Source organism: Hordeum vulgare, chromosome 1H (genome assembly GCF_904849725.1).
Source record: "Hordeum vulgare subsp. vulgare chromosome 1H, MorexV3_pseudomolecules_assembly, whole genome shotgun sequence".
In the NCBI taxonomy this organism is placed as follows: domain Eukaryota; kingdom Viridiplantae; phylum Streptophyta; class Magnoliopsida; order Poales; family Poaceae; genus Hordeum; species Hordeum vulgare.
Window position 1 is genome coordinate 407652522 of NC_058518.1, and position 11411 is coordinate 407663932.

Genomic DNA, 11411 nt, shown 5'->3' on the forward strand with positions numbered 1-11411 from the left:
TTTTCAGAGTGAAGACTCCCGCCGTCAATAACATATCAATTTCTATACAAGATACCATGGAGCTTTGGAGGCAGGCAGGAGCGGCCTGCCTCGTGCATCCTTTCGGGGAGCCAACGGGAGTAGTCACGTAGTTTGTTTCCCCCCTACGGGGACGGATGTATCCAATTTTTTTGTTTTCTTCTGATTTTTTCCATTGATCCGTTCTGGATCGCACCCACCTTGTTGTATTCCCGCTTTCTACCTGCTTCGTTTAATATATGCCAGCCAGCCGCTGGATCTTTCATTTTTTTTTTGCCATGTCCTATGTGAGCACTTGTGTGCACCTAATTCTGCATGAATAACTTTTTCTAAAAATAAAGGACGGAAAAGGCTGCAGAAACACGAGCAGCCCAGCGCCAGCGCAACACAACAGGACAGCGGAATAGGGAAACCTGAGGTCAAGTCAGAGAGGGCCGAGGCGTTGTGCCGCTCCCGTGCTGGCGTTCGGTTCGCCCCCCGAGTCCCTTCGTGCGGTTCGGCGTCTGCTCCCCTCCCCTTCGCCCTTCCAAAGCCACAAACCCTAGAATCTGGCGGCCCCAGGAATCTCCCAACCCCCAAAAGAGAACGCGGAGAAGCAGCTTGACCGGGACCTGCGTAGGTATCGCATTTTCCCACCCTTGCTTCGGCTTCTCCTCTTATCCAGGGCGAGATTATGTGTCCTTCCTATGCAGTTCCCCAGCGTTAGAAACGAGAGTTCGCTTCTTTTTTTATTACTTTCTTGGCTACTACTGTAGTAGTTTTCTCTCTAGATGTATGTATGTCACTACCCCCTGAGTTCACGTGAGTTCTGATTCCCCGCCGCAAGTTTTTTTTTCTTTCCTGCGTTTGTGTGTCCATTCTGTGCCTCCAGAAAAATGAGTTTCGGATTGGGGGTTGCGTGAGGGACAAAATGTACACCCCACTGCTTCGTTTATGAGTGGTCGATGTTGGTGCTGATTCAGGATTTTCAGCAGCGCATTACGTGTGCTCAGCTTTGCTGGTTACCGTTATCTAATCAACCAACGAGCTTGATGCTTTACTTTTACCTGAAGTGGCTCCCAACGGATTGGAACAGAGAGGAAATATGGTTTCTGTCGAATTGGCGATCCTAGTAGGAGCTCAATGGAATCCTTGTCCTAGTAGTGGTTGCAGGAAGAAATAACTTCTGCTGGGAGCTAGGAATCTCTGAAACCGATAACATGCTCTTAATATTTTTTTTTAGTTAAGATGATCTTGATCCTGTTTCACGGATTTTGATATTAAGGCAGGGGATCTAAAATACTCCCTCCGTCCAGAATTACTTGTCGGAGAAATGGATGTATCTAGACGAATTTTACTTCTAGATACATCCATTCCTACCTATTTTTGCGACAAGCATTTCCGGACGGAGGGAGCGGCAGTTTATTGTGATTTTGACATTAAGGCAGGGGATCTAAAATAGTATTCTCTTGTGCGCTTCTTGTTTACTGAAGATGTGCCAACGCTTGCACCAGCATGTCACTTCGGCCCCTGGACTTGAATTTTTCACATTCAGTTAAGCCCGTACAACTGGGTAAACAAATGCAAGAATCGTGGTTATTAGAGGTACATGAGGATGAGTCACATGATTCCATAGGTCAGTCTAAATCTCCGTGTGATCATTATTTGAGATCACTGGAGAATAAAATATTCTTGGATTTGAAGACGTTTTTGCATATGTTTGGATAATTTTTTACGAGCCCTCGATTGATCTTAATGAGCAATTGCATGGTCAAATTTTAGTTTAAATAGGAGGATCCAAGTGCCACATGATCATTACTCACTACCTTAGTTCAGTTTAGTCCTCTATTTTGCATTTACCCACTTCTACACTTGTGGAGGCTTAAGTGTGCAATTCTCAAGTTCGAGAGGGTAAGTGACATGGCCGTGCAAATTAAAGACCTATGATCTGTTCTTATCTATTTTCATCTTCGAAATAGTTCATTTTATGTTAATTTAAGTTGGCATATTTTCTTTGGTGCACAGGTTGGGCATGATTCATTGAACTATGGGTCGTCTTAAGGCAAGGGCGCAGGAAGCCTGTGAAAGCAATCAAAAGAATGAACATCGCTCCATATGCTTACATTCCTTTTCTGATCTGTCACATGTTTCTGCAGCTACTTTTATGTATCTCTTGAAGGACTGCTACTTCTATGGTATACTTATTTCCTTTATGTTATCCTTCAATTTCCATGAATGTGATGCTTCTGTAATTCGGTATTCATTATTTATCTGTTGATTATTTTTTTCTAAGCCCCGCCACAACTTGTTCTGTAAACTATGAAAATAGAACCTTCCAAAACAAACAGAACTTGTGTTAGAAAGTATAGCCCCTGCGCAATATGTAATTGGGATGAGGTAAACTTTGCCATCATAATATAGCGCACAGTCTTGAATCCTTTGCTTTCCAAACTCTTCGTAATTTATGAGTAGCCAAATTTTGTAGTTACCTACTCTGTCACAGATGTGCTATTACCTTTTTCTTTCATGTCTATTTGATCCTTGATCTTCTCGTTTATGTTATTTGTTATGCTTTTCATAGCTCTGAGCATCTGACCTTTTGTAAGCTTTAATTTAGGAACCCTCAAAGCAACCGCAAAGTTCAGGATCCTTCAGCAGCAGGTTAAAAGGGCATTAAATAATGCTCCTCAGCCAGGCCCATTCACATACATTGTCCAATGCATGTACATTATACCTTTGTTGGGCCAAAGTCATGCTGAAGGGTTCAGCCACATGTTGATATCTTCTCTAAGGCATTTGAAGTCCGTGGAGTCAGTACAGAAGGATTTTATTGATGCAAAGTGTCTTGCTGCCCGGCTTGTTCTTGATATCCTTGCTTCTGTTGTACCCCATGAAGAACGCATACTGGTAAAGCTCCTTGAGACTTTTGATATCGAATTGAAAGATATGGCCCATGCTTTGTGTGGTTCAGAGTTGGGTGATGAAGATCTAGCGGCAGCAAGAGAACATCTTAAACAGCATGTACAGTGCTTTATGCAATCAGAATCATATGTGACTGCTGTGGCCCTGATAACACGCTTTTCCATCCAATGCTGTGACGAGAAATTTCTCATAGAACTGATTGGAAGTAAGCAATACAAGGCAGCAGAGGAGTGGGCAGCTTTCATGGGAAAAGAAATGATAATTTTGATAATTCAAAAGTATGTAGATGTTAAAATGCTAAAGAGCGCAAATGCGCTGGTGAAACAATATGACCTTGCAGAAGAGTTTCCAGATGTTAATTATTTGTATAAAGAGAGGTGACTTTCCTGTTGCTCAATGAGAAGTGAGTATAGGATATTGGTTTAGGGTTATTTAGAATCATTATGAGGTCTTTTGTATTTGCAGTTCACTAAAGAAGCTAGCAGAGAAAGGGTGCTGGGATGTTGCAGAAGTCCGTGCCAAGAAGGATACAAAGTTGATGGAATACCTGGTAACTTGCATCCATCTTATCAGTCTTTTTAGACGTGTTTGCTGTTTATACATGCCCTAGATCATTATGCTATTTGTATCAACAGAAATTCGGATTTCATTTTACTAATACATTGCTTCCCATACACCATTACCTTTTTGCTCGGCTACTTTTTTTGGAACTATATACTTTAGTTGGAATAGAATGCATCTTTTGCTGACAATCTTTGCGTATCATAAAAGTAATTGTATTGTATTGTTATGTTGTGCACAGGTATATCTTGCTATGGAAGCTGGCTATATAGAGAAGGTTGACGAGCTTTGCGAACGTTACTCTCTAGAAGGTTATGTCAATTCTTTGGGTAAGCTAACACCTATGATGTTATTGATCCAATATTACGCTATAGAGCTAAATTCTGGTTAGTGGTTACTTCTATAGAGAGCTATAATGTTATTGATCCAACATTAAGCTAACACCCTTTTTCTATCTATTCTGTGTAGTATTTAACACCTAGCTTCTATTCTATAATCACCTTTACGCTTGAATTATCTGTTTAAAAGACACTCAGCTCATATTTCCTTTGGATCTCGACCTAGCGCGCCTTCGACTCCATAGCATGGCCCTTCTTGTTCGAGGTGCTGCGCCGGTTCGGGTTCGGAGATAGATTCCTAGAGTGGCTAGCAATCTTGCTATCCTCGTCAAGCACTAGGGTGCTCGTCAACGGGGAGCCTAGCCCTCCCATATGGCACCGGCGCGGGCTTCGCCAAGGTGACCCGCTATCGCCGCAGCTGTTCGTCCTCCCCGTCGACGTGTTGGGAAGGCTGGTCAAGCGCGCTGTCGATCTGGGTATCCTACAACAGCTACATCCACGTCGCGCCATCCCAGCGATGTCCCTCTACGCGGACGACGTAATGCTATTCTGCCACCCCGTGCGATGCGACATTACTGCAGTCAAGGAGATGCTGCTACTGTTTGGGCGAGTGTCAGGACTGCACATCAACTTTGGTAAGAGCTCCGCAACACTCTTACGCTGCAACCAAGAAGAGGCTGGACCGATCGTTCTTCACCTGGGATGCCCAATCGTAGAACTGCCCATCACATATCTCGGCATCCCGCTCACGGTGCGACGACCCACTGCGGCGCAGCTGCAACCGGTCGTGAGCCGGACTGCCGATGCACTGCCGGCATGGAAGGCGCACCTCACAAACCGCGCCGGCCGCCTCGCGTTGGTAAAGTCAGTCCTCGCCGTGATCCCCATCCACCAGCTCCTCGTGCTCGCCCCGCCCAAGCGAGTCATCAAGCAGCTCGAGAAGATACAGAGAGGATTCCTATGGGCTGGAAGAGCCGAAGCTAAGGGAGGGCACTGCCATGTCATTTGGCGACGCGTATGCCGGCCTATCTCCCTTGGAGGCTTAGGCGTACGCGACCTTGAGCGTGCTGGGCTTGCATTAAGGCTGAGATGGCTATGGTTTTCACAAACAGACATAGATCGCGCATGGGCTGGGCTCGACCTTCAGCTCTCAGCCACGGAGCGTGCGCTGTTCTTTGCCTCCACGACCATGGAGCTGGGAAACGGGCAGATGGCCCTGTTCTGGGAGGATCGCTGGATCCAGGGGCGATCAATCAGTGAGATCGCGCCACTGGTATACGCCTGCTGCCCCAAGCGACGGCGGAAGCAGAGGACGGTGGCACAAGGTCAACATGGAAATAGCTGGACCCGCGACATCCAGGGCATATTTGGCATACACGAGATGGGGCAGTTTCTCCAGCTCTGGCAGATGATCGCGGACACCATCCTCACCGACGAACCTGACCGCCTGATATGGAAATGGACTTCCGCGGGCGCATACTCAGCACGGTCTGCCTACCTCGCCACGTTCCATGGATCGGTAACCTGCCCTGCTTGGAAGATGATATGGAAGGCATGGACGCCGCCAAAGGTTAGGTTCTTCCTCTGGCTTGCGCAGCAGGACAGATGCTGGACTGCAGACCGCCTCGCCCGTCGCGGCCTGCAGCACCATCCACGATGCCTTCTATGCGACCATGCCTTTGAGACTATCCACCACATCATCATTGCATGCCCATTCACCCAACAGATTTGGCACGAGGTCCTCGCGTGGTTTCGATTGCCAGTAGGATGCCCCAACCAGGAGGACTCGCTGCTGGACTGGTGGAACCGCGCGCGACACAACACCCCCCACCCACAGCGGAAAGGGATGGCATCCATCACCCTGCTCCTACCATGGATGGTATGGAAGCACCGCAACGATTGCGTGTTTGACAGGGCACAACCCTCCATTGCTGCACTAATGTCAAAAATCAAGGAGGAGGCTATCTTATGGGCACGGGCTGGAGCCAAAGGGCTTCGGGTTATCCTACCGCAGACATGGGATGTACACTAAGTAGCATTAGAATGCTTGTATCCTGCCTCCTAGGAGGATTGTAACAAACTCTATCTTTTCAATATAATGAAACGCAAAGGTCCTTTGCGCTTTCTCGAAAAAATATTTCCTTTGGATTATGTAATACTCAGTTACTCAGTACAATGATTCAGTTAAGAGTATATTTCGCAAACAATGTACACATTTCCACAAAACTACAGATTTAAGGGTCAATTCAATAATCTTCAAATTGAGGCACAGTTTCATAAAAAACTATTGATTCTTGGATGATATAGCTTTGGCAATATGGCATGTGAGTTTATTATTCAATTCATCTTAACTAGTTTATCTTATAAAAGCTGTATTAAAGAACAATAAATATTTAGAATTAGCATTGAGTTATGTGGTGGGTCTTTTTCCATGCATGTTGAGATGGGTCTTATCCCATTCATAATTGTATGGTGAGGTGGCATGCTTGCATGTTGATATAAATAAGTTAGTGGGGATGACTCTTTTAGGTATATAGGATTTGGAATTAGCATTTTCACTTGTACAAAGAAATGAGGAGGCAGCACCAATACTGAAGATAACGTGAATGCAAGCTGCCGGGTGGATGCAAAGTTAGCATACAAGTTACCGAAAGGAGAGTGATATAGTCTCTGAATTTTATGCATTCTAGTTTCGGATAATACTATCTCATGGACCATGGCATATGAATAATATGTGTCTCTGGTCAACTGGTAGCTAGTTGAGCCGTTCAATTCAGTTGATTGAATGTTCTCGCGTTTAAATTGTTTTTAGTGCACTTCTGATGGTATCCCGTTGTGTAGCATCACCCCCTCACCCTAATTTATTGACCTAATATGAATATTGGTTTTAAAAAGAGACAAAGAGTACACTTCATATGCTGGAACTAACTTTATTCCACTGGTTCCATGTCTCTTCTTGATGTGTATTTATTATGCATGACACAGTTCCAGAAGAAGTAATGTGTCAGTCTGACTACTTAGAGCTGAAGAAATTGATTTTAGAAGAGATTGTCTGGGTTGATGAGGTCAAAGGATTACTTAGTGCAACAAGTTATATTGAAGCTTGTAAAATTATTGGTGTGGATTGCGAATGGAAACCTAATTACGAGAAAGGCAGCAGACCAAATAAGGTAAGTGATGCCTTAGTTCAAATCGTTGCCCGCCTCTATGTTTGCTTGGTTTCCTTGTATAACCGTGGTCTCCCTAATATAGTGTAAGCCTACGATGCAATTTTTTCTTGATGTAGTATATGTGGAAATTCAAAACCGTCCCCTAGTGTTCTTAAAAAAAGTATTGTTGAGTAAAATGGGCTGATTATTTCACATGAATTTAGTGGCTCATGCATTCACCTCATCATCTGTTGTGACAATATGTCATAGGCGATCATCTGGGGTGCTAATTATTTTCTAATGTTAACTTTTTTTGACCTATTATGTTACTATTAAATTTCCGTGATATTTTGAGTTTTCCTGCAAGAAGATTCCCATTCTAATCTGTCTTCATATTTTAGTTCTTCCATTGACAGGTTTCATCTGTATTTCCAGGTTGCTATCATCCAAATTGCGTCAGATAAGAAAGCTTTCATCTTTGATCTGATTAAGCTGTATGAAGATGATCCTAAAGCATTGGACTGCTGCTTCAGGCGAATCATGTGTTCATCTAACATACTAAAGCTGGGTACTGTTAATATGATCCATTACCCCTGTCTGCCATATGCCTGTTTTCAAGAACGTTTCCTTGTTGTGCATGAAACGACTAATATTTTGCCCATTGCAAACAACAGGCTATAACCTGCAATGTGATCTGCATCAGCTGACACAGTCATATGGAGAATTGTTATGTTTCCAGTCCTATGAAATGCTACTTGATATCCAGAAGCTGTTCAAAGAGACTACCGGTGGTCTCTCTGGGTTGTCAAAGGTACTTTATGATCTAAAAACGGTAACACTCAGCTGGTATCCAGCTGATTTTGACATCTTTCTATCGTAGAGCCTATGACAACTTATGTGCCTTTATATATCTGAAAATACTGCCAGAAAATATTAGGAGCTGGTCTGAACAAGACACGGAGGAATAGTGACTGGGAGCAGCGGCCTCTCAGCCAGAACCAGGTCTGTTATTCACCCACTTTTTTTTTCTCACGTTCCTTTATAGCAGTCATGTAAAGACCTTAATCCTTATGAGCTGGTGCCCCCTTCATTTGTATGATCGGTTTCTAATAATTTGGACATTGTCGAGTTTTAGAGTCCCCAGAGCTTCTGTACTCTGTTTTGTCAAGAATGAGTTGTCTAGGTTTGACTCATCTCTCTCTTGCAAACAGCTACATTTTCTTGTTGCAACTTTTACCCTTTTTACACAGAGAAAATATAAAAGTAGGAAAAACCCTGAATACACTCAATGGGGGAGAGCAAGTGAAGTTTGTACATTTTAACTGTAAGTTGGTAGAATCTGAAGGCTAACAGGAATAAGCTACAATGAATTCAGCACCTTCTTTCTTATGTACAAGCAAAGCTTTCTATTTGATCTCGAGTTAAGCCAATCTCCGCCAGAATCGTGAGCTCAAATTAGGTTGAATAAGTTTGAGCTTGTGTGCCAAGGATGTAAAGTGCCATCACTAATACAGAGATCTGCATGCCTCCTTCTACAGAAAGAGTATGCTGCTCTTGATGCTGCGGTCCTTGTTCATATATTCCATCATGTCAGGGGACAACCTCAGTTTGGTGTAAACGAGGGACGCGAAGTGGAATGGAGGTCTCATATTGTAAGTTCTCACTCTCGACGGACTAAAAAAATTGAGCATCTATACGCCAGTCTTGGACATTATGTGATACAATTAACTTTGTTTCGCAGGTTTCCCGAGTGAATCGTGCACGCAGCTCCTTACGGTTTTAGAACTACCAGGGCTGTGCAAGGCGATGATTGGGGACGAAGTTCCTCTGAGTTCTGACAGCTACAAGCAAGCACCTTGTGTAGTTTTCTCGCACCCTAGCCGCTCTCAGTGGCTAGCGGTGTGACTCAGTAGTAACCCCCCCCCCCCCCCCCTTTGTAAATATTACTCCATCCGTCTCAAATTAAGTGGCTCAAAAATGACTCAGTTTTATACTAAAGTTAGTGTAAAGTTAAGTCATTTTTGAGTCACTTATTTTGGGATGGAGGGAGTACGTTCTTTCGAGTTTGGTACTCACCTGTCTGTTGCATTTTGGTTCATGCAATGCGATCGCTGCCACCTGAAGCCTGCATCTTGGTTTATGGGGATACATAAATTTTCAGGGGGAGAATTTAGCCATACATATCATGCGAAATATGCCAACCTAGCTAATCTATGATATTCCCCATTGTTGCGGTGTTCATGGCAGAAATTGCACACCAAAAGAGGTGCTCTGCTTGTTGAAATATCATGCAGCGGCCTCCCAGATTCTTGGTAGACTAGAGTTCCCAAATGACATGCAAGAGTCTCTAGGGTTTCAGGATTAGTGATTCCGTCATATGCCACTGCAGATGCCCTTTGAAACCTCCCATGCTCATCATGGCAGACAACATAAGCCGCATCTTTGTTCATCGTCTTTGCTACCATTCAGCTTCATATGATGGGTTGACTGGGGGAGCCATCGCGCATCGCGGTGTGAGGTGTGACTGGTCTTGGTCGACCCCGCATATAATCATGGTTAGTGATTTCATCTGTGTAGCTTTTATGAACAAGTGACTTAAGAGAGGACTCTGATATTTATGCTCGTGGATAGCACGCCGCTGAGCATATACAACATATATAGCCCAAAGGATAGCCCAAAGGGCGACAAGGACCTTGCAATCTTGTTGCCGCTTAGAGCCTCGCTCAGCCCAAATTAGCCATAATTTCACATCTGGTGTCTCATCTCCAGAGATCGGCAACGACGAATCATCATCCGTCAACGCACACACTCTTGGCCATGTTGCAGTCGAGAAGCGAATGGCACCAAATATCATTTGCTGCGTTTTTTTAGTATTGCTGTGTTATTTCATTTTATTTGGAGGAAAAAATGCTACTCGGTGATAATCCATAGTTGCATGGTGTAACGCACCCAACACACTTTGAATGAGGTCTAAACAAGTTGTTGTAATTGCTGCGTTTTTTAGGCTACCCCTGTCTGATGGGGGGCTAGGGTTTACATGAGGGTTCATCCGATCTTGCGACGACGCATCCTAGCTTGCTCACTATGATGGTAATCGAGCCCTATCTAGGTCTCGAGGCTCCCACTGTCGGTGGGCTTCGTCTGGGCCGTATGGCTTGTGGCAGGCCTGCTGTCGAGCTCCCCTCTCGGAAGCCATCCCCGATTTACAGCACCGTCATTAGCCCATGAACGTGTGAGTTAGAGCATCTTGGTCTTTAGGAATGAGAACCTACACGGGCTCCTCTTGTTCTTGTCGATTATTAGGGCGCGCGGAGCACGCTACGATGGCGGACGGCAGGGGACGGAGTAGACCCGGAGCTATCGTATGTGTCCGCTCGCGTCTATGTAATCCGATGTGGAGGGCTAGCTCCTCCTCGTCGCCCTCCGTCTCGCGAAGGAAGGCATCCCACTCGTCGTCGGATCCTTTGGAGTGGCTGCTGGTGCTGGATATGGTGGATGGAGATCGGAAGGGGAGCGGATTGGAGGAATGAAGAAGTGACGTCAAGCACAGAGAAGTGGAGTGAAATAGGGTTTGCTCCGGGTGGGAGTTTTATAGGGAGTAGGTTCATGGTGGGACAACGTGAGTCAGCCTGATGTGGCGGGCGCCCCAGGTCATTTAATATCCGCCCTATATTTTATCTGGATATGAGAGTTGTAGGACAACCTGAATATTTAAGGTCTGTTTTGAGGAGACCTATCGAGTCTTTTGCTTTTACCAGTGAATGATCGGTCCGTCCGTCCGAATGTTTGAGGCCTTGACAATACCTTTGAAGCTCGGCACTAGAGAGGAGGCCGCTAGCATTTTTTTCTTTTTTTATCGCTTCCAAGTTTTGTAATGAAAATCTAGGCATCTGACCTTTTTTAAAGTAGATGAGACATGAGAGTGATATCAGCTTACACAGGCAAACCTGCCAATTACGCGAGACATGGACATATAATTATTGGGGTTATTTCCCGGCTGCACTGTCACCTTTCACCATGTCGTGGCATTGCGAACACCATTAGAAAAAAACAAAGATTAGGTCACCAATCTTTCTTTCCCTTTCAGCGTTCACTCTCATAGTATAATCCTGTTGCCTTTTCACCTTTTCACCTTTTCCTCCACTCTTCGTCCAAGAATCAATTCTTGTTGCCTGTTGCAATCTTTCTTGCAAGGATTCCATATCCATGGGAATGCTAGTATGTGGTGAAGCAGAGTAGAGTACTGAACTATGATAAGCAAGTTTCAGAAGGAAAATAAATAAGTCAACGTTTGCTTCTTTCTAGCGGCGCATTTAGTTTCAGGATTGGTTTCATCGTGAGATCCACCCGTTCGTTGTCTCGTGGGTGTAGTGGTCCATGCATCCATGGACTTTGTTTTATTTTAGGAATGGGATTATTTGGTTCGACGATTGTTTGGCTTGAG

The 11411-nt window shown here is 44.6% G+C and overlaps 1 protein-coding gene across 2 annotated transcripts; it reads left to right on the top strand.

The window, feature by feature from the left end:
* The first annotated feature begins 440 nt into the window (after positions 1-440).
* On the top strand, positions 441-9090 carry LOC123440851. Of its 2 annotated transcripts, none has more exons than XM_045117397.1 (11): positions 441-637; positions 2023-2192; positions 2615-3296; positions 3385-3469; positions 3722-3809; positions 6804-6988; positions 7403-7535; positions 7642-7778; positions 7895-7969; positions 8506-8619; positions 8709-9090. In XM_045117397.1, exons 2-11 carry the CDS (start codon positions 2045-2047, stop codon positions 8748-8750), a joined length of 1689 nt encoding a protein of 562 aa, XP_044973332.1. In that variant the 5' UTR covers positions 441-637; positions 2023-2044; the 3' UTR covers positions 8751-9090. The 2 variants fall into 2 exon arrangements, with proteins under 2 accessions (XP_044973332.1, XP_044973339.1); XM_045117404.1 differs by having other exon boundaries at positions 441-633.
* Positions 9091-11411: the final 2321 nt, after the last annotated feature.